The sequence below is a fragment of the Taudactylus pleione genome, unplaced genomic scaffold (assembly GCF_031769625.1).
Source record: "Taudactylus pleione unplaced genomic scaffold, aTauple2 ptg000662l, whole genome shotgun sequence".
NCBI lineage: Eukaryota > Metazoa > Chordata > Amphibia > Anura > Myobatrachidae > Taudactylus > Taudactylus pleione.
In genome coordinates, this window is record NW_028285064.1 from 1,587,353 (window position 1) to 1,615,040 (window position 27,688).

The 27,688-nt window shown below is 42.1% G+C and overlaps 1 protein-coding gene across 6 annotated transcripts in view; it reads right to left on the reverse strand.

Annotated features, from left to right (window-relative positions):
• CCDC17 (coiled-coil domain containing 17) overlaps positions 1–27,688 on the reverse strand; it is an 80,284-nt gene that overhangs the window by 32,882 nt on the left and 19,714 nt on the right. For 4 of the 6 annotated variants that reach the window (XM_088455615.1, XM_088455614.1, XM_088455613.1 and 1 more), the window contains exons 10-19: positions 22,800–23,023; positions 21,383–21,468; positions 20,802–21,017; positions 19,381–19,603; positions 19,185–19,295; positions 17,318–17,466; positions 13,869–14,001; positions 11,101–11,193; positions 9,524–9,719; positions 7,032–7,135 (exon numbers count right to left, since the gene is read on the reverse strand). In XM_088455615.1, the coding sequence (XP_088311741.1) occupies positions 7,032–7,135; positions 9,524–9,719; positions 11,101–11,193; positions 13,869–14,001; positions 17,318–17,466; positions 19,185–19,295; positions 19,381–19,603; positions 20,802–21,017; positions 21,383–21,468; positions 22,800–23,023 (1,535 nt within the window). Of the gene's footprint in view, positions 1–7,031; positions 7,136–9,523; positions 9,720–11,100; positions 11,194–13,868; positions 14,002–16,766; positions 17,467–19,184; positions 19,296–19,380; positions 19,604–20,801; positions 21,018–21,382; positions 21,469–22,799; positions 23,024–27,688 lie in introns of those variants that run through there. The other 2 variants (XM_088455617.1, XM_088455616.1) reach the window with 1 other exon arrangement.

Consider the following 27,688-nt stretch of genomic DNA (forward strand, 5'->3'; position numbering starts at 1 on the left):
GAGGTCCCTGTGGCGGGAATCTGTATTCAGTCCAAAATGTACTACATGTCCCAGCAAAACAGTTCTGGAACAGGTGTTTTGCAACTCTCAGAGGATTTAGAAAGTGGCATAGAGCCAGGCTTACCAGCCTCCAGTTACTGGGACAAAAGATGTTCTGCACGGGGGCGTGGCCTGGCTGGTCTAGGGAGCAGACGTGTGTCACATCGGCTCCTGAGTTAAAGAGTCAAATTGACCCGCTGGTGACATCCCCCTGGACTCGAGGGGTTATCCACCAGCTCTTGAAGCTCATCTGAAGCTAAAGGGATAAGGCTTAGCAGAGTCGGGAAATACCTTATGTGTTTTTGCGGACTGCGGCCTGACTGTCCCTTCACAGCCTTGGACTAAATTTCCCACCTAACCCGATGAGAAGATCCGGCACCCTGGTCAACAACTAGACTGCATCGGGTACCCCAGAGTTTCCTTTGAGCTCCCGCAGACCCCAGCGCTGCCTGGGCTTACCTTGAATGCAGAAGAGTGACCCCGGACTGGTGTACCTGGCCGCGACCTCCATCTGCCTTCAGATGCGGCTTCCGGCTCCCTGCTGCTGCCGCCCGGCTGCTTGGCTGAGGCCACTGCTCCCGGGTCTCCCACATCACGCCGCCCACCCTCAGTCGCGGCTTCCGGCTCCCTGCTGCTGCCGCCTAGCAGTTAAATAACAGCCACTCTGCAAGTCTCCCACTTCTAATTCTCCTTGACTGAAGATTTGGCGCCACCTTGTGGTACACAGTTATTACCCACACTTTAAACATATTACAAATCCTCTTTTACTAATACCAATTATTTCAGTTTAAAATATTGAGGTGTTTTTTTTTGCTATATATACCTCATATACTACTATATTATTATACGGACTACTCGAGACTCTGATACTAGCTTCATTGAAAATGTGATATTGGCTTTCACCATGAACACCTAGCCAACAGCCTCGGGGGGGTCTGTGCTCATTTGCAGTCCCTCTATGTGACGTCTTTTTAAGTATTACATTCCGCATGCCCACTTCGCCTTCACATTATCTTATTATCTCTGAACATGGGCAAAGATAAAAAATCTGCTCAAAAGAGGGAAGACTCTCGTCCCCGAAATGACTCCTCTCAATCGGACCTGAGACCCTTCCTTCTCCCAACCCCCTCCAAAGAAGTTCCTGCACTCAATCCATCAGATTCACTTTCAAATTCATCCAACCCGCCAAGCCCTTCCTCAGTTGAGGATTCCGCCCTTCAATCTTCTTCCAAACTGGGCAGCGAGATTAAAGAAATCTTGACATACATCAAGACATTGCCTACCAAACAGGACCTACAAACCACCATCAGGCAGGAAATGGCGTCTGTCAAGCGGGACTTGTCACTACTTTCCGATCGCCTCACGTCATTGGAAGAGACTCAAGAATCTACGGACACAACCCTATCTAAGTTGACAGATATCATCTCATCACAGTCCGCTGAATTGCATTCTCTAAAATCCAGGGTGGATGATCTAGATAACAGAGGGAGAAGAAATAATATCCGTATTAGAGGCCTCCCCGAAGATGTCCAAACCCCTAACCTCATCGACGCCCTGACTAAGATTTTCAATGAAATTCTCGGCAATGACCCGCATGATAAAATTGTTTTCGACAGAGCTCATCGGGCCTTACGTCCTTGGGGTCTTTTATCTGATAAGCCAAGGGATGTAATTTGTCGCTTACACTACTTTTCTCAAATGGATGAGATTATGCGCAAAGTCAGGCAATTGGAAGGTGTCGACTTCAATGGAGATACTATTCACATATATCAAGACTTATCTTGGCATACACTTCAGCTTCGCAGAGCCTTAAAACCGCTAACAGACGAACTCCGCAAGCGGCAGTTGAAATACCGATGGGGCTTTCCGTTTCACCTTCAGGTTACTTTCTCCGATAAAGCACATTTACTCCATACTCCCTCAGATCTTCCAGCATTCTGCTCTATGCTGGGCCTACCACCTGTTGAAACGCCTGAATGGAAAGATCCTTTGGTCCAACTAGTACTACCTCCTCGCTTAGAGAACCACTCTTCTTGGCATTCGGTTCAGCATTCCAGAAGGCGGTTGAAAAATCATCCTCATCCGCCTGAATTGGGGGACACTTGAGGTTTTTTCTTGATAGTGTATTTTTGTTAGAAGCTTAATGTTTTCCATTATGTTCAGGTTTATTATTATATTCATAACCTAGGAAAATAATTTATGATGTAATATCTAAATTTCTGATCTATTATAATTACACTGGCTATGCCAATATGGTCTTGAAGGTCTCAACTATTTGTTTCTTGTTCTACGTTTCTGGGACGATTGGTTACCCTCACTGTAGCTACATGTTTTCATGTTATAATTCAAATCTTACTAACATTTTCTAGTTTAAAGATATTTAATATCCGCATCTGTTTTTTCTATTGCGAAGATGTCACTGTTTAAATGTATTTTTGTATTAGGACTGCATTTGACTATGACCCCCTATGACCCCCAACCCGCTATTCATGTTACCATTTACTGAGATATTGGTTTGTTATAAATCTTCCACTGTCTCAGACGCGGGAATTCTTGATGTTGTATAACATTTTATTTTTATGTTTTTTTGTTTTTTATCTTTTTTTCTTTTGTTTTTCTTTTTCTCTTGTTCTTCTGCCTTTTCTTTTTCTTTCCCTTTCTTTATCCCAGGGACCACTACCACACTTCCCTACAAATCTCCTCTGATGACTACAGCTGCCAAGCTTATTGTTTCCTCCATTAATGCTCGAGGTCTAAACATCCCTGAAAAAAGATCCAAGCTATTGCGCTCTTTGTGGGCAGATAAAGTCGACGTGGCTATGATTCAGGAAACCCATTTTAAATTTGGGGTACGTACTCCTTCCCTCCTTGACCGTCATTATCCTATTGTGTTCTTTAATAATAGTCCTGGGGGGAAATCTAAGGGAGTTGCGATTCTTTTTTCAAAACGATTACTCATCTTCGATGTTAAAATGTATAAGCTGATTCCAGGCAGAGTACTTCTAATTACTTGTCAACTTTTCCACCAGGACTTTACATTTATTAATGTATATGCCCCTAATCAGGCACAACATAACTTCCTTAAATCTGTTTTGGACCAGCTCGATTCTCGTTTAAAGGGTATTATAATTTTAGGGGGAGACCTTAACTGGATCTTAGACCCTATACTCGATGTTTCTCTAACTCCCCTCGGTTCTCACAAGCTAAATATAGACAGGTTAAACAGAGTTTCCATGATCACCAGCTGGCCGACTCTTGGGAGAATTTTGCATCCCACAGGTCGTGACTATTCGTTCTATTCCAACCCCCACAAGAAATACTCTCGTTTGGATTATTTATTTTTGAGTCACAGACATCTCCACATGCGCGCTGATGCCAATATTGGTCCCATCACGTGGTCGGATCATGCCCCTGTTTCTTTGACATTGACACTGCCTTGTCTTTCTCTCGGACAGTGGTCTTGGCGGCTTAACGAATCTCTTTTACAAGATGCCTATTGTAAGACAGAGGTTGACATGGCTCTCTCGGATTATCCGGCCTTTAATGTTACTCCCGAAGTTTCACAGGTTACTATCTGGGAAGCTCATAAATGTGTAATTAGAGGCAAATTTATTCAACTCGGTTCTTACATTAAGAAACAGAAATCTGCACGGATCTCGGCCCTACTCCAGCGTATCAACCTACTTGAGACTTCACATAAATCATCTCTATCTGGCGATATTTATTTGAAGTTGTCAGAGGCTCGTGCGGAACTTAATAGGATACTTTCTGACAACATAAAGTTATCTTTACGGAAATGTAAAAGCCGGTTTTATCAGTGGAGTAATAAGCCAGGGAAGCTTTTAGCACGGGCTTTGAGGACTCAGCGAGCGTCTAGATTTATCTCAACTATTAAAGGTAGTTCAGGCGCATCTCACTCATTGACATCTAAAATTGCTTCCTGTTTTCGACAATATTATTCGACTCTGTATAATCTGGCGGGTTCCTCTTCTAAATTATCACCACCTGCTTATTCCCAAGACATATTAGACTATCTCTCCACAGCCACTTTTCCCACCTTGTCTCCTTCAGATAGAGACGCCCTGGAGCTTCCCTTCACAATGAAAGAACTCGATTCTGTCTTATCTTCTTCCCCTTCAGGTAAAAGCCCAGGCCCAGATGGTCTAACCATCGCCTACTATAAAACTTTTAAAGATAAACTGGCCCCTATGCTTCTAAATGCCTTTAACACAATTTCCGCAGACTCTCAGTTTTCTAGACAATTTCTAGAAGCATTTATTTCAGTAATCCCTAATTCAGGCAAGGATCCCTCCTTGTGTCTGAGCTACAGACCCATTTCACTCCTTAATGTTGACTTTAAACCATATGCCAAACTCATAGCCAATAGATTACATCCACTTCTCCCACAGTTGGTTCACAACGATCAAGTAGGGTTTGTCAGGGGCAGAGAAGCTCGTGATAATACAACTAAAATTCTTAACCTGATTCAGTTAGTGTCGCAGACAAATGTGCCTACCATTCTTCTATCAACTGACGCTGAAAAAGCGTTTGACAGGATTAGTTGGTTATTTATGAGGTCTGTTCTCGGTCACGTGGGATTGGGTCCTCTCGCTATACAGAGGATTTTAGCCCTATATGAGTCTCCATCAGCGAGAGTGAGGGTCAATGGCACCTTATCAGATCCCTTTTTAATAAGTAACGGTACTCGACAGGGATGCCCATTATCCCCGCTAATCTTTGTGCTTTGCATGGAAGCCCTAGCGAGGTCTATTAGAACCAACCCTCATATCTCAGGCGTTCAAGTCGGCGGGATAGAATATAAACTCGCATTATTTGCTGACGATCTCCTAGCTATTATTTCTCAACCGATCACATCTTTACCGCACTTGATGTTAGAATTTGAAAAGTTTGGGAAATTATCCAACTTTAAAATTAATTTCTCGAAATCCAGTGCCCTTAATTTATCTGTTCCCTTCCCTATAATAGCGAGTCTCCAAGGTTCTTTCCCATTCACCTGGCACCCGTCCCATATCACATATTTAGGGATTAAACTTACTAGAAATCTGTCACAATTATTCCAAACAAATTTTCTCCCCTTTCTTTCCTCAATCAGCTCTGATTATTCCCAATGGCACCTGATGCAGCTTTCTTGGTTAGGAAAGATTAATGTGGTGAAGATGAATACACTACCCAAACTGCTTTATGTTCTCCAGACGTTGCCAATTGCTGTGCCGGAGTCTTATTTTCGATCACTTACTTTACTGATCCGTCAATTTATTTGGTCCCGAAAGGGACCTAGAATCAGACGTGACTTACTATCACGCCCAAAACAGATGGGTGGTCTTCAGTTCCCAGACATTAAATACTATTATCATGCCATCCACCAAAATAGAATCCTTGAATGGACTAGAAACAGAGATATTAAACAATGGATTGCCAGTGAAGGCTGCTTCATACCCGAAGATAGTGCCATGGTTGCCGTCACTTCCTAGGATATCCCCTCCTCACCCAACTATCTCTCCCACCCTTTCTCTATGGAAAACTTTAAGCCTTATCCCTAACATCTCCTCACTTTTTGGCCCTCTCATTTCGTTTTTGGCTAATCCAAGGTTCCCGCCAGGTATTGATCCTTCCCATTTTCCCAACTGGACCGAAGCGGGTCTCTTCAGAGTTGGCCAGCTGGTAAATGCTTCTGGCATTAAACAGTTCTCAGAGATTCGGGAGAGATGGAACATTACTCAGTCGGATTTCTGGAAATTTTTGCAAATACGCCATTTCCTTACTTGAGATAATAGGCTTACCTTAGCAAAAAGGGAACTTACTAATTTTGAGAAATTATGTGTCACCTCACTATCCCCCTCACATACAATATCTGCCCTTTATCAATTATTATTATCCAGTCAAGTGTCTAGTATTCCACCTTGGGCTAAGGCTTGGGAGAAAGATTTAGATCTAGCTCTTTCTGATTTGGACTGGCAGACTATCTTTCTTAAAACCCACACTAGCTCTATCTGTATCACCGTTAGGGAAACACAATATAAGATCTTAATGCGATGGTATCGTCATCCTGTTATATTACATTCCATGTTCACATCAGTTCCCAATACTTGTTGGAGATGTTCTACCGCTGTGGGCTCTCTCCGACATATTTGGTGGGATTGTCCCTTACTATCAAATTTTTGTTCCGATGTTATTTCTATCTCCCAACAAATTCTAGGCTTTCCCGTTCCCACAGGCCCCGAATTCTGGTTAATTAACCATTCGTCAATCCCAATATCTCAGTTCAAGAAATCCCTGCTTCGCCATCTTAGTAACGCAGCTCGTGCTGTGATACCTGTACTCTGGAGATCTACAACTCCCCCTACACGTAAAGACTGGTTTTGTAGGCTTGATTATTTTATGTCAATGGAAGATATTTTATATTCCTCACTAGATAAGTCTTCTGAATTTACCAGTACCTGGTTTCCTTGGCTGGATTATAAGTCTTCAGATATATACAGGAATTCTATGTCTTCCACCTCATCTACCATATAAATTATGATCCTCAGAATAATAACTACTATTACTCTTATGCACACGATAGTCCCTCCTCTTCTCCTTTCTTCTCTTCCCTTCTCTTCTTTACTATTCTTGTTCTTCTACTTTTCTTATTGTTTGTCTTTTTATCTGTTTTCCTTTTAAGGATTTATTTTTGTTTGTTGTGTGTTTTTTCTTCTTTGTTATATTATATATCTGATATAGATTGTGTTATTTGTGCCATTAAGCCTGATCTTTTTAAGAAAATGGGTATTCAATTATTATCTGTTTTCGGGTTTATCAGATGTGAAATGTTTAGAACAACTGTATTTTTTCTAAATATTCTAATAAAAACAGAATATACAAAAAAAAGATGTTCTGCACAACATTCCAACATAAGGTCTGTTCCTGCACAAAGTTTCTTACATGTACTGCATTCCCAGTAGTCCACCTTACGTATTCCATATTAAACTCACAATGGCAGATAGACTTAGCACTGGAGGAGCTGGGCTGTGGTATAGGGGGAGGTCGTGGGTCCCTGTGTCCCACACAAGCTGGCGGTTTCCAGGATCAGCAACATCTGAGCGTAAGATGAGAGAAATAAAACAACTGCATGAATGCGATAAAGGATGTTTATATACTGCGGATTACACTGCAATCACTGAGATCAATGTATGTGCACATACTGTGGTGTAGTACAGGTTCTATCATTACATACAAGATGGCGGAATGTCATGAATTCCCGAAGTTTGCGCTGCTATTGGGTCACACAAATGTCGAATACTCAAACTCTGAACAGTTTAGATCTAGGCCACAACGTAGGGGGACATCGACTGTGACAAGGACATAGGCCCGTATTCAATCTGAAGCGAAAAGCCGTTTTCGCGTGTTTTTGGCGAAAACTTTTCGCCGATGATGTCATTTTCGCCTGTTTGGCTATTAGTCTGTATTCAATTTGGAAGACTTTCCGCCTAGGCAGAAAGACAATGCAATGTAATAGGCGAAAAAGTTTCGACTATGAATACCAGGCGGAAAAAAATGCAGAATCGGGGTTTTGGGGTGCAACGTTGCGGGAACCCCCATGCAGCCTTCAGACAGTCCCGCAGAGGTAAACTGTGTCAAAAAAAAAAAAAAAAACACTCAAGGACACCCCAAAAAATCACTTTGAATTTGGGGGCGAAAATAAATTGTTGGGGGAGAAAGATAAAATCTAGCGAACTTGACTCTGGGGGGGTTCCCAAGTGTGCCCCATGTGTTTCTTTGATTGCAGGGGCTTGCGGAAGGTGGATTTTTCATGATTTTTTCAACTTAACTTTAGCAACTTTTAAATATGCTGACCCCCATTTTCAAGTACCCCAAATTTGCTGGGATAACTTATTTTCTGGAAAAAATACTCCTGAATACTATTCTGCAGCAGGTATAGAAAAACGCTATTTAACAGCTATTGAGCCCATTTTAAAACACCAAATACCTTCAGCAAGCCAAATCGGGGGGTACCATAGCTAACCCCCATGTCAGAGCATCTTTTGGGGGGGTGTCAGCTGATTTCTCCAAAACGGACAATACTTTCCGCCTGTTAAAGTTTCGCCGGGTCACGTTTTCCCCATACTCCATATTGAATACGGAGTAAAGCGGGCATGGCCGCGATACTTTTCCGCCTACAAAAGACGCGATGTAGGCGAAAAGTCTGGGAGGCGGAAAAGTATCGCGGATCCGCTCTAATTGAATATGGCTCATAGTCTGAGTTCACAGCCATAGTTCCGCCAGCCAGCAGCAGGTAATTATAGTATAGATTGGACAACTTTATAAGTTGTCATTTTGCACAGCAAACCTTATGCATCAGCGTATTTCTGTTTATTAACCAATCATATTCTATTTATCATTTATCATAGCTAGAATCTGATTGGTTACTATGGGCAACATCTCCACTTCTAAAAACCCTCTTCTAAGGGGTAAATTTACCCCTTAGAATCAATTAGAGCTTTAAGTGGGAGCGTTAAACATTACTGAGCTGAATTTACAAATGTGGCAATTGCCAAATAATGGGAAAAGTTTTATTTATCTAAACAAGAATTATTGTTATTGTTACCTTGATTGTAAAATACATCTATCATGTCCAGTGTACCGGGTACACGTATCAGGGCCTACTATCTCATTAGACAATATGGAAACTTGTTACTTGTAATAAATCACCTTCTCTTTCTTTTTTTTTTTATTTTAAAATACAAATTCACGGAGAATAATTTACTTCTGAATTTGAATGTAGTCATTTGTAACACCCTTTAGTGAATTAATCCCGTATTTTCTCAGTACACTGTGTAGGAGCTTGCACACACATATAGGACTTCATTCAGAGTCGGTCGAAGCGGCCGCACGGTCGTACGCAGCCGATGTTCGCTGATCTGCGCATGCGTACAGTTCGCAATGTGCGTGCGCAAACTAGCGGCTACGATCAGAAATTTCTCTCTCCTTGAACACTGCCAGGTCGGTAGTTTGAGTGACAGATTGCAGCGTTTGTGGGTGGTAACATGGGAAGGTGCTTGAAAACGGGGGTGTGGAGATCCGAACGCAGGCGTGCCTCATTATGCGAACGGCGTTTTAAGGGAGTGCATAATTAACAAAGTAGTGTCATGGCACACGTGACAGGGGAGGTTTTACACTGACATGATCGTAGAGCTTAAGAGAGGGTCAGGTCAACCTTTAGCTCTACGACCAGTTCCGATGGCATACGATGCTCGCGATTAATCCTTATGTAGCCGGAGATGACGTGCTATGCGTACGAGATGTGGGCGTATTTTTAGCGATCCGACCGCATCCACCCCTTGGTCGGCCAGCTAACGATCCAACCTTAGGGACGCAACATGCGTGTGCATCATTTGCATATCCGGCCCTGAATGAGGTCCATAGTTCCATGCAGTGAGGTACTGGATGCACTAGAACCAGTTACTAACCCTCCTTGCTGTCTTACCTGCTCCTGGGTCTGGTGATGCTGGTCTAGTGAGCCTGACAACTGTCCAAGCGGCAGCCCACTCTTCACTGGCCAGTAATGGCTGGAGGCTCTTCCTCTGCTGCCAGGGAGCCCAGGCTGTGCTGCCCCCCGGCCAATGGTAGAACCGCAGAATTAGCATCAGATCTTCTTCAGGAGAGACGTTGCGGAATATCGCCTGAGAGTGTAATTCCTGAGCTATTACTGTGATCATCCTGTGTCGGTCACATACATATAACATAATAACATGCTCTTGTTTGGGGGACACAGGCCAGAATCCTTATGCATCAGCTGAAATACATGTACATCTAATGGCTGCCATAGTGTGACAGTATATAGGAGCAGATTATTCTGGCAGTGTTCCCTGTAATCTCTGCATTACCAACTCTTGCATGTTAATATTAGAATAAATAACACATTTACTATCCCAGATATCTGTGCATGATAAATAAATCACTATACTATTTCTGAGAGATGCAGTGCTGACACCTGTCCATTTGGGGCGCTGTTCTCTTGGAATCTTATAGTGATTACCATTACACATACTGTGAAACAATCATTGCCACGTATGGTAAGAAATACAGTGTGCTCGCTTCTGGTTGATAACAGGGTTGTGGCATATCATAAAAGGGTGTCTCATGGGCGTGGCACGAACAAATTAGTTATTTCCTGGGAGAATTGTGGATATGATTAATTTGCCCCAGTTTTCCAAATGAAAACGTGGTGCTCCTCATTCTATACCTGGGACATGAAGTTAGACAGAAATATAATGGGGTTCTATTACTGCCAACAAATTTACAATAAGGACCTCATTCAGACCCGCTCGCAACTGGGTCGATGGTGATGGCCTCTGCACACGCAGCGCCCTCACTGCGCGTGCACAAGTCCCGGAGCGAGTGACAAATGCACTCGCTCCGGGGTTCGCTACAAAAGGGGCGGATGTTGATCGACAGCTCGCCCCGTTTTGTAGGCGGGGTGGCCGGACAAACGGAGGTGTTCCTGAAGGAACGCCTGCCGTTTGTAGGCGGCCCTACTGACATCACCAGTGATGTCAGTAGGGAGCCTCCTGCTCTGTTAGAGCAGGAAGCTACCTGGGGCTTGCGGTAGACGAGACCCTACCGCAAGGGTCTTGTCGCAAGCCCCGATGGTCGCAATGATCGCGACCATCAGCTAGTCACTCGCTAAAGCTGTGGATGTTAACCCACAGCTTAGCGAGCGGCCAGGAGGCCGCCTTTCAAAAGAAAAGCGGCCGCCCTCATTCAGAGTGAGCGCTCGTTTTTTGCGAGCGGCTCTGAATGAGGTTCTAAGTGTATACAGTGCAAATCTGAGTTTGTAAATATTCCCCTCTAATCTATAGATCAGCGCATCAATTTACTTATTGCTACAAAGTGATTTCATGGTTCTCTCCAAACTTTATCTGGTTGATGGCGAATCCTACTTGAGGAGCCCTGGGTAACTCACCCACCAGACCACTTTCTATATGGCTTCTAATCTGCATCATTCGCCCCTCACTTTCTGTCTCTGCAGGAATGAATACATGAAGCTTCTACAGTATATACCTCTTGTTCTCCAAAGATGAAGTAGCCAAGCTGGATGCTGGAGCCGACGGCAGATATAATACAGCTCATCCCCTTCCCCTGGGTGCGTATCACCTGCAGAGCCGCAGAGCAGTCGTTAATCCAAATCCACTCACATAGAAACCATGGAAAATAGACCTGTGGCTTACATAGGGTACAGGCAGCCATTCTGTGGGCTGAAGCAATATTCAGTGCACTAGAACCTAGTGACATCACTTGGGAAGCAGCCTATCAATTCACTGGGATGATGTATAAACCTGGGAGGAAACCACATGCTGTGGTGAAACGCGTTAGATATTAATGTATTGATGAGCGACATTTGCAACTGTTTATCCACCAGCTAGCTATTGTTATTTGGGTTATTACTATAAAACAACAGCAGTGTTCTATTCCATTTACTGGACATACTGGCTGACAAATACACTAGTGATGTCAGTAGGTCCTCCCACAAACGCCAGGCGTTCCAAAGGGGGGGTGGCTGCGTTTGTGCAGCCACCCCCCCTACCCGCCTACAAAACGGGGCGAGCTGTCACTCATCATCGACAGCCACCCCGTCTTGTGGCGAGCTCCGCAGCGACTGAAGCACAGTCGCTCGTCGGGGCTCGCGCACGCCGGACGCGGCGCATGCGCAGGGCCCAAACGTCGAGCCGCTTGCGAGTGGCTCTGAATTAGGCCCTAACTGCAAGTAATTATTGTGCTAAATCTTCTTGTGCGTTAATACAAATTTATGGCTGTAACTATAAGAAGTGACAAACTAATGCTTTGGTGCATGGACATCGCTGTTCCATATTCTACAATATTATCAGCTGAACTGATACAATTTATTACAACTATGAATGAACCTGCATTGCTACTGGTTATAGATTTATAATTGAAATGAATGCATTCTCTGTAATATTACCACACTATAAGCGGACTAAAATAAATAAGCTATAATGCTTTGCTTTGATCGCAGTGTATGAAACTAACAGATTCGACTGGTGGAACCCAAAAATTTATCATTTGCACCAAATCAGGTGTAACGTTATATTGAGAAAATGTAGTTTATATATGTACCTGAAAAAAATGATGCATATGGGATATATGCATTCATTGTATACTTTACAGTTATAAATATTAAATGTAGGATTTGTACATCAATCACAGGTATGAAACCGTTGCATATACACTGAGAAATGCACTTTAATTTGGAATAGGTCTATGATTGAGGTATAACATGAAGAAATTGGGGGAATATAGATCTTTACATATGTAACAGAATCACAACTCCTTTGGGAATAAATTATATATTTGTATCAGACCGGAATACTGATTTTTATTCTTTTATTGAGAATTAATAGGCTGATTCCTCACACATATTATAGATGGAGACATGCGCAGACAGTCGTGTTTTTGGTGTTTTGGTTCGGATTCGGTTTTGGATTGCTTTAAAAAGTATAAATACAGCTAAAACCATGTCATTTGGACCTGCAAACATGCAATCCAAAACAAATTTTTTTTTTTTTTTTTTAAATCCTAGTTCCAAATTTACAGCAAACCAGAGTTAGGACTCTGTTCTTGGAAACCCAAAAGTGATCCGAGTCAAGACTCGATTCGACTTGGAACCCCTAAGTTCGGGTGCTTTTGTTTTTCAGGAAAGCCAAACCGCACATCTCTAATTATAGGCCATGTGGAATGCACTTTAAATACCTGGGTTGTGATTTTCATGAACACACAAATTCTCATTGCTCCATTGATTTGATAAACTTCTTAAACTCAGTTACAAAGACTGATTATCAAATGCTGAAATAAATCCTCCACACTGGGTGGATTTCACAAAGCTATTATAAATGTTTTAAAGGTTTCTCTTTTACAAAACAAATGTATTTATGACATGTACGTAAATGATATTTAGAATTTGATGGCAGATAAGACCCATTTAATCCTCTAATTTTTAAAAACCTCACACCCTGACTGGTCATAATTTTTTTTTTTTTCAGATTTACAAGTGGTGCCAAGAGGGAGTGGGTATAGATTACCGGGGGGCTAAGCCTCGATAGTGGACCAGGAGTACAGGGGAGGAGTAACCACATTGATGCATAGTAATATATACAAGAGGATTTGGCCACTCCCCCTCCATTGGCCGCACCCACTCACCACCCAGGCCCACTCAAAGTCATGGCGGCCCTGTCTATCACAAGCATGTATACATTCCCTACTGTATTATCTCCCTATGTTGGCAGGTGATTCCATCTACTGAATCTAATACTCTTTCAGTAAAGTTATTCTTGCACAAATTTCCCCTAAACATAAAAGTGAGATTAGAAACAACATCCTTCAAGGTGTCCATGGTCAAATTACTTTCATATTTATTGAATGTGTTTGTGAAGAGACAAAATTGTCCTTAATTATAATGAAAATTAACTAATTGTATTACTTTAGTGAAAAGAGTTTTATGATATGTTGTGTACTATAAAGTTTTTATTTAAATATATCAAAATACTTAAAGTATTTCCAAGTCACCTTACCATATTTAAAACTACTCGCTGAAAACAATAAAAATTAGCATTTTAAAATTTGTTAATACTTTTTAAAACACTTTTTTTTTTTAAATATAAATAACTTGGTGAATAATTTTTATTAAGAAGATACTGTGAATTTTATAGGAATATAATATTTGATGTCTGCCACAGTAAGTTACTGTGTAATCTATTAGTAAATTATTGGACAATTGGCATCTGAAATATTTTTTGGGCATCTGCTGCACTTACCTGACCGGTGTTCATGTGATATCCGGTCAGTCGCAACGTCGCATCGCCGGGAGGAGCGTCCGTTACTCTGTCTATAATAATTCCCAATCTGTCCCCTGCTTCTACGACGCCTTCCTCCGCCATACTGTTATCTCTGAAACACACAGAGACAAAGCGATTTATCTACTCAAACGATAGTCCGTTTTATTAGTATTAGAATTTTTTTTATAGCTGTATTAAAATACTAGCAATACTGGGGGTGGATGATCTGAAACATGAAGCGTACTCCATCAAATCTAATTTTAGGGGCCTTTGTACTGTGTAAAGTGATTATGGTGTTTTTTTGGGCATATTGTACCATTAAATACATAATCAGCAATAATGACATTTCTCCTGCAGCAGGAGGGGAGGGGGTTATGGTTACAGTAGGAGGATAGAATGATGCTTGAGCATAAAACTATCCTAAAGTCTGAAAAAAGTAAAGATTTAATAGAGCTCTGAGATTTTTAGAAATAACAATGAGTGGATTAAGGGCCTGATTCAGAGCCACTCGTAAGCGGCCGCTCGTTCGCTCCGAGCGATGTTTGCCCAACTGCGCATGCGTACGGATCGTAATACGCATGCGCAAACCAGTCAGTGCGGCCGAAATTCATGTGCTCGCAAAATAGCGAATGCCTGATAATTTGAGTGACAGGATGAGGGGTATGTGGGTGGTAATAGGGGAAGGTGCTTGAAAACGGGGAGTGGAGATCCGATCGCAGGCGTGCTTAAAGGTCAAAACGGGCGTTTTATGGGTGTGCATAATTAAAACAGCAGCGTCATTGACCACGTCACTGGGTTATTTAATAGCCAGAACTGCTCGCAAAATTGTGGTAGCAAAAACCAACCACAAGAATAGCGAGCAGTTCATACCCTGGTCGATGTACTCGATTAATCTAATAAATAGCGGACATGACGTAGGATGCGAGCGGCCAGGGGGCGTAGTTTCCCAAAAAACGACCGCAAGCTTTGTTCGCTCGTTCAGACATAGAGGCGTCAACAGACCGCAAAGAGCGAGCGCTCTATTTAAATATCCAGCCCCTTTTTCTGAACGAGCGAGCGCAAATAGCGTCCGGCTCTGAATCAGGCCCTAAATCTGCTGTGTGGTTCTCATTTGCTGACAAATTTTAAATTGCTTCCAATATATTACTGGTGGGGTTCATTAAATTTGTACCCCCCTCCACCCCACCCCCTCATGTTTCTGTAGATACATCATACAAATTCTGTAGTATAGATGTATACAAAATGCCGATAGGACCGTTAATTGTTCCAGAAGAACCTCCCTGATGATCTCACAACAGCTTCATACTACTGCTGTAGGCCTGGTCAGTGACTGACAGATGGAGAGCAGAGCAAGCTTATAAGGACACTGTATTACTGTATTTATTGTGAGAACATCAGAAATCACTTGGGTACAATTAGGGGTATATTTACCAAAGGTCGATTTTTAATCGATTTAAAATTGTTCACAATCAATTAACATCGAGGTTGTGTTTCTGAAGCTAAATCACACATTTACTAATACTTAAAAAACAAATAAAAAAATTGTCTGTTAGTAAATGTGTGATTATGCCCCAGAAATCCAACATCGTTTCTGATCGATTTTAAATCGATCTTTAGTAAATATACCCCTTAGTGTCCAAATGGCTTATATAAAATGTAGGTAATAGCAGAGAACGGAGGGTTCAAGAACAGTAAATGAGAAAAGTTGCATTTTGAAGGATTTGGGATAATAAGAATTTGTTTGACTTAGGGCTCGATTCATAGATTATGCAATGCTGATATTTACGCAGTTAAGCGAATATCGGTAAACTGCGCATGTGTCTAAAGGCCCCAGCACACTAGACGATTTTTTTTAACGATTTTGGCCGATTCCAACGCTTCGGAACGACAAATCGTTAAAATCATCCAGTGTGTATGCACTATATTGTGCATTGCGCGCTCCAGTGGGGTCGTCAGACCATTCAGGCGATGGGGCTGATGATCCCATGCAGCCCTATGCGGCGGGGCCGGCATACCGGGCAGTTGGGCGCCAGATCGCCCAATGTGTACGGACCATCCAATATGTCGGCTCGACGGCAGGGGGGGTCGTGTGTCGCATCGCTGGGAACACATGGCGTTTAGTGTGTACCCAGCTTAAGTCGCACTGTGAGTCGTGATACTTTACCGTAGTCGCTTGTAGCAACTTTTTACTCACAGATTGACAGTCAGCGGCAGCAAAAAAAACGCAACAGTGTTGCGACCGCTTTCGGGGAATGTCACAGTCTGCATCTACAATTACGCAAGCAATAAAAATGCCTCCGGTGTCTCAGTTCCCGCGGTCAATCTGCGTAGCAGTACGGTTACCCAGAACTCCGATAATCGAATGATCTGCAACCGGTCCAGCGTCTGTGTACGCAGATGCTCGGATTTGCAAAGCCGCAGCCAGGTGTCTCACTACAATCCCACGTATGAGATCCCAGCTGCAATGGCATTAGCGTACTACTCTGAATCAAGCCCATTGGTTTAAATAATAAAATGTGAATTGTTTATGCAGAGCTTCCCAGCCTGGTCACTAGTTACGTTTGTAAGTGCGTTTACCCCGATTGTTTTGTGTTATCCCTGCACATGATCTATATTCGTTTTTTCCACCAGCACTCTCCATAAATAATCGACACATTTCTATAGTCCGGTTTGGCCATGGCACTGAGCTCCCCGGATTGTAGTAGCAGCGCATTTTATAGCATCATCCACCATCCCTGGCACTGAGTTTGCGCATTTCCAATGGGAAGCGTTGCTTAATTCCTATTAGCAGACCTTTAACTCACTAATTAACAAACTAGCAGCTGATTTTTCCCTCCCAGAGACACACAAGGAAACCCATTCTGACATTGGCTCATTTTCGTTTATTAAAACAAATTTAATTTTGATTCTGAATATTTTCAAAAATGACAGTAATAAAATTATATCATTGAGACATAAACATGAATAAATTCTTATTTGTACAACTTTCATTGAATGCGTTTGCTGATGCAACACAATAGCAATAAGCACTCTATATGATCCAGCAATGGCAATGAATTAATGCTTTTCATTGTAATACACCGATGCTGCTGGCGTGTGTGTAAACCCCTTTAAATAATAGATGTATAAACAGTGTGTTCTGATGTCGTCACTTAAAATTAATTCTTCAGTGTTCGTTAAGGAATCTTGTGTATCAATAAAGAATAATGTGCCGTATTACGGAAATAGTACAAGTCACTTCGGGTTCCTGTGACCTGTATGGAACACAACCTTCAGCGTTGTGCTGTCATATGGTGACAACTCCTCGGTGACTTCTAATATCCATATAATTACATCTAGATTTCTGTGTTTATCCAATGCACGTTGCACACTGTAATGAATCTGGTCACTGAGAATTGCATAGGTCGGCCTGGAGGTCGTGGTCTCACCTCTGAGTGGTATTCTGCTGGTTTGGTAACTCTCGGACTGGAGGTGGATCAACATAATCGGTGTAAGGGGAGAGGTGAAATGAGTTGGGGGGTTGTTGCGCTGAAAATGGTGCTGGGTTATCACCGATGGAGACGGCTGGACCCGGCATCTGTGCGGTGATAAGAAAACAGTTTACAGTTTACTTTGCTTACTCCAGAGATTTCAACCACTGCGGCTCAAAGAATTAAGACAGATAATAAGAATAATTGTTTTTCTGCTCTCATAAGATACAGCTTATGTTTTGTAAAGAAAGAATTTGGCCACAAGCATGGTCTGTAGTCTTAAGGAGCCTATCCATTAGCAGATCTTTCTCTACGATGAAAGACAAAAGATTTAACCCTTGAAAATTCCTGGGGCTGCGGTGACAGATATTTGTCATGTACATGACAGATTTTTGCAAACGACGAACGATATTGCATGACATCATTCAGGGAGTGGATTTTTATTAATGTTTCTATTAATTTTCATTAAAAATATAGTTCGGCGTTTACCGCTTATAAACTGACAGATATTTGTAATATCTGTCAGCGATAATTGACCAACGTGTTGGAGAGACGAAAGACACAATATGTCGGCCGCGGGAGTGCGCATCTGTCATTGTTCAGGGCCTATCCATGACAGATAAATTGAACGACTGAACGATATATCGTTCATCGTTCAAAGTTATCTGCTAATGGATAGGCCCCTTAAAAGGGGTTGTGTCCGGTCTCAAGATTACCTGCAGGAGAAATGTGATTGAATTCTGGGACTTCTTGGATTAATTTATGTTGCAACACCCATCTCATCCTGTGCCCTGGGGACAGGAGCCGCGGGTAACTATTCATCCGGCAAATTGGAGGATACTAGCAGGGACCCTCATTCAGCCTGTCAAAGTTGTTATGGCATAGGAGATTCCGGAGCCCCCATTATAACAACTGGCGCATAGTGCTGCTATATGGTAAATTTGCAATCCTGGTTTTAACCAGCTATTTTTATGTTTTAAGAAATGTTGTTTAATACCACATATATGGTAGTTTTATTACCTTTTATTAATTCATGAATTCTCTTCAATTTGCCTAATGAGGTATAGTGAGTTTATTTATATGGATGATACATGATAATTGAAGTTTCATATTAATCATTATTTGCCTTCTAAGGTTATTATAGGACCAACTGAATGTTCGCAGTATTTGTCATTGTTTATACATTTATATCCTTCAGTATTGATTTCAACCAGTTTGTACCTATTACACTATGTTTTTCAATTTTATTTTTTATATATATATATGTAAATACACTGGATCTTTCCCAGTGATCCAGCTAAAAAAAAAAAAAAAGACGCTTTTCCTATCATATTTTCTTGACTTGTCACGGTTGTTCAAGATAGCGCCATCTTCCTTCCACACCCACCATCTGTATTCTGACAAATCTTATTTGGGTGCTTTTTGGGTAGTATCCTGGTGAGCTTAGGGCTGCAAGTCTAGCGAAGTGCCACAGTTTTTCCGCCAATCTTTTTGTTCACCTGAAATGCGCACCTATAATTTCACAATTTCTCCCGGGTACAATATTTCTAAATTACAATGTACGACGGTTGGTGCCTGAAGCTCAATGACTACCTTTAGCGTCCTCAGAAGGTAACATTTTGCTTAGTAAGGAAAGTCAGTTCTAAGCCATCTCCGCCAGCATTTTAAAAATGTACCATACTGACATACCGCCAACTAAAATACATTTAGATGAGATAATCATCTCATACAATCAACTAGTTCAATCATTATATCATTTTCAGTGAAGACATAGTGTCCAGAGCTGACACGTGCGACCGTCTACTGTCACATGACTGTTACTCACCAATGGAGGATAGTGGTAGCGCAAGGAATTCCTGGGATCTATCTCTGCCATTGACTGGATTTCAGCGTCTCTGGCATTGATAACACGAAGATAGAGTTCTGCTTTCCCAACCTGCGGACACACCACCATAATAAGCATTATACACCGCTCTCATATAGACACATGTAACAGGCATGGTAAGGAGCGCTTTAACTACCTGAGGAACTGTGTTGAGTTGTCCTGTGCTCAGGCCTGGCCGGAGTGGCAACGCCCTTACAGGCAACTTCCATCGGCCACTAAGGACCTGATTATTATGATCAAACAGTTCCAGCTTCGTCCACCCGCAGGGAGACATGTGTTGAACCTCCTGACCGTAGGGATTGAAACCTCCGGCAGCTTGAAGCTCCATAACTAGAGCAATGGAGGAGCTCGGCCGAACCCTAATTCAAATCAAAGATTCATATATAAGATTAATTTAGGAGACAGGCTGTAGAGATTTAAAGGAATACAATGGAAAAACAGTATAAAAACAAGGTGGTGCTTGTGGCCTTTGGCTGGGGATACGGATTACGTAGATGAACAAAGCTACTTTTTTACAATCCATGACTATTATAGAGACTTTAATGTTGCAATAAGCAACCAACTAGAGACTAGTGCAAATGTGTGCTAAACAATGACACCTGGAAAGATGTGTCTTATATATATTCTTATAATATATATTTATATTTATTTATTCTCGTGCGTAAGTCTGGATTTAATTAAACTGTTCAGGTTAATAGGGTCAAAAAACAAAATTATATTGAGAACGGCAGAAGTTTGGCCTCAGATGTTACAGTGCAGGGGTGTAATCAGTACAGGACAATACAGCAGATGGATAGGACAGCTGATCACACCAGTACCTGGCCTCAGATGTTACAGTGCAGGGGTGTGACCAGTACAGGACAATACAGCAGATGAATAGAACGGCTGATCACACCAGTACCTGGCCTCAGATGTTACAGTGCAGGGGTGTAATCAGTACAGGACAATAGAGCAGATGGATAGAACGGCTGATCACACCAGTACCTGGCCTCAGATGTTACAGTGCAGAGGTGTAATCGGTACAGGACAATACAGCAGATGGATAGAACGGCTGATCACACCAGTACCTGGCCTCAGATGTTACAGTGCAGGGGTGTGACCAGTACAGGACAATACAGCAGATGGATAGAACAGCTGATCACACCAGTACCTGGCCTCAGATGTTACAGTGCAGGGGTGTGACCAGTACAGGACAATACAGCAGATGGATAGGACGGCTGATCACACCAGTACCTGGCCTCAGATGTTACAGTGCAGGGGTGTGACCAGTATAGGACAATACAGCAGATTAATAGAACGGCTGATCACACCAGTACCTGGCCTCAGATGCTACAGTGCAGGGGTGTAATCAGTACAGGATAATACAGCAGATGAATAGAATTACTGATCACACCAGTACCTTGATGTTATCAGATGTTACAGTGCAGGGGTGTAATCAGTATAGGACAATACAGCAGATGGACAGGACGGCTGATCACACCAGTACCTGGCCTCAGATGTTACAGTGCAGGGGTGTAATCAGTATAGTACAATACAGCAGATTAATCTGACCAGTACCTGGGTATTGGCTGCTTTGCGCCCAACATTGACATGTTTCCCCGGGAAGCATTTGCCAGGTGCTGGGAAGGATTCCACATCTCACACAGGGAATCAGGGAGGGAAGATGATTGGCCCATTCTGTGCCCGTTGCTGTACAGTCCACTCAGCAACCGCACCTTCTGGTACGTTGGCTCTAGCCCCAGTATGAAGTCGTAGAATATGACAAACCCAGCTCTGCCACCACAAAGGAAACAAACACAAAATTAAAACAATGCAATCATAATTGTCTGACGCTAGGGGTCCACCTACCAGCAAGGGATACTATATATGGGTGCTGTAACCCACAGCAACCAGACATTTGCTTCCATCTAAAAAGTGAGTTAGAAGCCGATTGGTTACTATAAGTTACAGAACTTGTACCCTACGCAACAAGCTTTATGAAAGTCTTCTAATATGGTGCAGTTAACAGTGAGCTCAGAGTTGGCTACCTACTGGACGATTATGCAGATATTTCATATAAGTAAATGAATAGAGGCTAATAGAAGCAGACAGCCTCTGTGTTTACAATGCTGATTGGGTGGAGAGGGCGCAAATCTTACACTGGATCGTATGGCGCGGGTCCCAAAGCGTCGAGAGGCTCCATTATATGTCGGTTTCCTGTGGGGCTCTGAGGGCACATTGAATCCTGAAACAACAGAAATAGTTATACCACAGCACCCCCTACACAAACACAATTTACAAAAAGAATGTATCAAAATGTGCCCTACAGGGAAGCACAACTAAATTGTTTTCTAAGGTTATTATAGGACCAACAGAGTGTCCGCAGTATTTGTCATTGTTTATACATTTTTACCCTTCAGTATTGCTTTCAACCAGTTTGTACCTATTGCACTATGTTTTTCAATTTTATCTTTTTATATATATGACTAAATCGTGCGTGGTCCCTAAACTTCACAGAAATGTGGATATGGCACACGTATGTGGGATAACAGAGCCCAAGACATAGGTCAGGGGGCCTGAATCAGAGCTGTACGCTAATGCCGTTGCAGCTGCGAGTTTGTACGCATCTGCTGTGTGAAAATATGCAAATGGTGCAGCAGCCGGGAGCTGTACTGAGACGTCCGCCTGCGGCTTTGCAAATCCTGTTAGCTGCGTGAAAAGTCGCAGCATCTGCGTTCAAAAACGCAGCATCTGTCGTAGATAGATTGTCGCAGTCCTGAGTAAGCCTATGGTCCAGTAGAATGGCGATGGGAACGGAGACACCACAGCCATATTCCTTGCGTACGGGATCGCAGTCGCAGGGTGCGACGCCCCCAGAACGGTCGCGTCACGTCTGCGTTCTGTGGCGCCGTTCCTCGTTACCTCCCAGAAATGTTCACTGACTGTCAATCACACTGCGAGTAAATAGTTGCTCCGACCGACAACGCATGTGCAGCTTACCGATAATTCCTCAACTCCGCAAACATCGGAGTAACGTACATCTCTGGTACAGGCCCAGAATGTACACGTTTTCCCGTTCCCGAAATCTCAACCCGGCGCCTATAATGTGTTGCAATTAGTGTAATGTGTAACTTTATATCTTGTGATAAGATGGAGCTTACACTGAATGTAGACAGCAGTCTATTTGTGTCTATGTATATAATAATAAATATTGAAAGCCTCCATTACTCCATCACCCTCTAAGAAATTCTTATTAGACAGTGAAGGCCTGATTCAGACCCGCTCGCAAACGGGTCGATGGTGGCCCAGTGCACGTGTGCGCGAGCCCCGGAGCGAGCGCAAAAAGCACTCGCTCCGTGGCTCACTACAAAAGGGGCGGCTGTCGATGTTGATCGACAGCTCCTCCCATTTTGTAGGCGTGGCCAGGGGGGTGGCTTCACAAACGGAGGCATTCCCAAGCTATGAGAGCGGCCAGGAGGCTTTTTTACAACTAAAAAAAAAAAAAACAGCGCCCGCCCTGATTCAGAGCGAGCGGCTCTGAATCAGGCCATCTGTTCCTAATAATTGTAGACTTACCAGACCCCTCAAGGCAATGGTAGGCTCGGGTCTTCCTGGTGGCTGCCTAGAAGGGTGCATGGGTGGTGGGAGTGGAGGGGCCATGGGAGGAGGCTGGAAAGGTGGGGGTCCGTGGCCACCCCGAGGTGGCATCCTCACGTCCCGTCTGAGAAGCTCCATGTCGGCCTGGAGCTGCGCCATCTGCTGGAGGTGCTCCCGCTGCATCTCATAGATCTCCGAGTCCCCTGTGTGGAGAAGGACAGTCTTGTATTATAAATAATATAATTCTATCTGTTGCCTGCGGTATAATAATATAATTTATCTCTTGCCTGCATTATAATTCTTTACATTGCCAGTATTCTAATAACATAAATAATGTATTGTCTATTATAATATAGTTCATCTATTATCTGCATTATAATATTATTCCTCTATTGCCTGTATTGCAATAATACCCCTTTTACACCGGAGCTAAAACCCGGGTTTTTGAAGGGTTAACCCGGGTAGCTCCCTGGTGTAAAAGGGCAGAGGGTTGGATCGCCGGGTCGAGTGACCCGGCAATCCAACCCAGGTAACTAGCAGGGTTTAACACGGACGTAGCCCGTGAAACCCTGCTATGGGAACAGCGCACTCCGGGTCACGAAGACCTGGAGTGCGCTGCTAGCCGGCCGACTGGTCCGGCTTCAGTGGCGCTTGGAGATGACGTCATCTCCAAGCGTCCACTTTCACTCCGCAAAAGCCGGGTCTATGCAGACCTGACTGCGGTGTGAGCGGCGCTGACTCGGGAATAACCCGAGTCAGCGCCAGCAAAATTCCGGGTCTGATCCGGATAGGAACTTTGTTCCAACTCCGGGTCAGACACGGAATTTAGGTGGAAAAGGGGTATTATATATTTCATCTGTTGCCGATGCTATAATAATATAATGTGTCTACTGCATGTATTAGAATTATAGAATACATTTTTAACTGCATCATCATAATATAATTCATCTGACTGTTTTAATAATATAATTTGTCTATTGCCTGTGTTATAATGATATTATTAATCTACTACCTGTATCATAATAATATAAAAATTTGCGCTTGTGTTATAATAATATCATTAATCTGTTGCCTGTGTTAGAATAACATAATTAATCTGTTGCCAGTGTTATAATAGATAAATATACACGAGGCAGCATGTATTACAGTATCAATGCTATATACTATGAGACGCGTGGTTTCTGGGAAATAACCTAACTAACCAATATGCGGGTGCGCACAAACACGCCCAATTGTCCGCCTTGGACGTTACAAGGAGCACGCCACATTCATTCTCAACATGAAAAATAGATAAAAATCACTTATATTTAGTATTTGTTGCTGTTCCAGTAAAAAAGAATAATATTTTTCATCTCAACTCTGTGCTAATATTTTATCCTTTCATTTGAGCAATTACACATAATAGTATAATTTATTTCTTATATATTCAGAGGAACGGTATTGATATACTAAACTATCTGAGATTATTTAACAGTATATCAGCACTTATAATAGGTTGTTACTAGGAGTCTCTTATCACAGCGGTTTCTTTCTTATGTTGCAAATCAACACACAGGGGGTAATTCAGTAGTGGACGGAATTACAAAGCCGCACGCAGACAGCTTTGCAATTCCGCCCTTGCATTTATGTTAATGCAGCAGGAGGAGTCACGCCTCCTGCACGTATTACTTATCCGAGCTGCGTCCAAGTATGCAGCATCAGATAAGCTGCGTTCACATTGGCCGTTTGAGTGACCCATGGGGTCACACAAGCCAGCCGCCGCAAATACAACAAACAGGCCAGGAAGTTGCTGTCAACCGATGATGATGATCCCATAACGGCAGCGCTGCGCCTCCGTTTCGAGGTACGGACGCCGTCGCTGCCCCTTCGCGTCCACAAATGGCAGCAGACTGTTAATCACTGACAGTCTGCTGCCTTTTTAATGTAAGTTGCTGTCAGTACTGCAATATATCATTGGACATTTGTCTGCTCACGATTCAACTGCACTTATGATCTCCTTGTCTGGCTATTCAACAGCAAATGAAGGACAGTGTCTGTGTCAGTAAGTCCACTGCTCGCTTTGTGCTCGCTTATATAATCATTATGTATGGTGGCATTAATATATAAGGCAATGGCAGTTGTTCTACCTTAATTGACTATAATATAGTCACTGACAATGCTAGGCTATGAAGACTTTACTAAATCTGTAAGCCTGCATGAGCAGAAAGCAAGGCTACAAACTGGGGAGGGGGGGGGGGGCTGGAGGTGCGCGTGCACTGGGTGCCGGATTAGGGGCACATAGCCCCTGCACCCACCGCCAGTGTCCCCCAGGCCACCTCAGCCCGGTACCGCAGGGAGGCTCCATTTGCCGGAGGCTGGAGTTCTTTCCTGAACAACAGCTTCTGGCTCCCCCCATGGGCATTATGGGAGAGACGTCAGGACGTCTCTCCCATAGTTCCGAGGAGCAGCTGGGCGGAGCGGAAGGTGGCGGACGCAGGAGTGGGGTTTAAAGTAAGTATTGTTAGTTGTTTTTTTCCTATGTAAGCGGCACTACAGGGAGCATTACTATGGGTGCATTACTATATGGGCACTACCTCAGGGGGCATTACTATAGGTGCACTGCTGAAGAGGGCATTACTATAGGGGCAGTGGTGCAGGGGGCATTACTATATTGCCACTGCTGCAGGGAAGGGGGGGGCATTATGTGTAAATGGCATTATAATATGTGGCATGTGTAGAGGGCATTACAATATGTGGCATCATGTGTAATATGTTTGTTCTGTTGATATTTGTTATTTTAATAAAATAATTTGGACATTTGATGGTTTTATTTAAGAAACCTTAACTAATATTTTTAAGGGATGGATATAAAATTGTCAGAAAAGGCAATCTTATGATTTTGCGGGGGGTGCCAAATTACCGTCTTGCCCCGGGTGAGACAGATCCTAGTTTCGGCCCCGCAGTTCGGCAAGTGATATTAACAGCAGCTCAGCAAGAGCTTGAATAAAAGTATAACTAGCTGAAGTACCCGGCACTGCCCAGGTTTAAATCGTCAAGTTATTAAATTTTATTATGTGATGTTGTCCAAATCCATCCAGTGGAATGCCCAGGACAGTCTCCCTGGCTTAAAGTTCTGCCCGGCGTACTCTGCTGTCAGATGCTTGGACGCAGCTCATAAGTAATATGTGCAGGAGGCGTGACTCCTCCTGCTGCATTAACATAATGGCAAGGACGGAATTGCAAAGCTACTTGCGTCCAGCTTTGCAATTCCGTCTACTACTGAATCACCTCCTGTGTGTTGAATTGCAACATAAGAAAGAAACAGCTGTAATAAAAGAGACTCCTAGTAACAAAATATTATTAGTGTTGATATACTAAACTATCTGAGATTATTTAACAGTATATCAATACCGTTCCCCTGAATATATAAGAAATACAATTATACAATGATGTGAAATTCCTCAAATGAAAGGATAAAATATTGGCATAGAGTTGAGATTAAAAATATTATTCTTTTTACTGGAACAGCAAAAATACTAAATATAAGTAGTATTCCATAATTTACAATTAGACAATTCCCTGTGGAAGACTCCTTGATTTTATACACACCTATATTTCTCTTTTTACTCTTTTGATTTTTATCTTTATTTCACGCTGAGCAAATATTGTTTTAAAACAAAAGAAAATTATTATTTTTTTATTTTTAAACAACTAACAAAAAAAAATTGAGTATCCAATAACCTGATGGATGGATGGATGCCTTATGGTTTTAGCTAGGCACTGGTTGTTATTGTTATATTTATGTTTTTTTTCTTTACTGTATATCATATGGTAAGGTTTTGTTCTCTCTTTTCATTTGTTTTATTTCTAGTATTTTGGTGTACTGGTATATATATTCATGTGCCAATGAATACTTGATGCCAAGTTCGTTTTTGTTTGGGCTTAAAAGAGCAATATATTATTGCATCACCTGACAGTTACAAAAATTTGTCCATGCTTCTAATTGTGATAATTATATATAAAACTTAAAAACCTGTTTTGATGCTTTTTCACGTAGTTTGAGCATTAATCACCTCTCTGTATTTTATGGTTTAACTTTTGTGTGACCAAATGATCTTATTGTATGAGGTTGTAATACTTTTTTTTTTTCTTCTTTATATGTATACACTGTGAAAATCTTCAATAAAGTATATATTGAGAAAAAAAAAAAAAAAGTATTCAACAATTCCCGGAAAACTCCTTGATGTTAAACACACCTATATTTTTCTTTTTACTCTTTTAATTTTTAACTTCATTTCACGCTGAGCAAATACATTGTTTAAAAAAAAAAAAAAAAAACACACTTTTTATTGATAAGTATCATACAGACAGTATTATAAGACAGATTGCAAAAAGACAGATTTATTTTTTACAATTATTTTGTAAGTCATTTATATTTCAGGCTGTTTCCTGAGCAAATTGTGGTTTTACCCACAATACATCCTCACGTCACGCAATTTTGTGCACACCTAATATTATTTGTTATCACCCATATTTATTAATATTGTCCAATGTTGTACAGGCTGCAGAACAGGTCAGTGCTTTATAAATCACAATATACACTGGTAAATATACATAGACAATATGATCTCATGAACCAGATTATCTATTGCAATACAAGTGACTATAATACAATCTGATAAAGATCACAACCACTGTTTATTCAAATATAATTACTGAGAGGTAACGAATGTAACTGACAATATAGAGAGTTTATATCCTCACGGTTTAATGCTCATTGTATCATCAAAAAGGAATTAAGATTTATTTGGCTTTTACAGAGCCTGAACATTTAATTTATTATACTCCACATTAAGCACAGAATTCAACATTTCAAAAGTACATCTCAA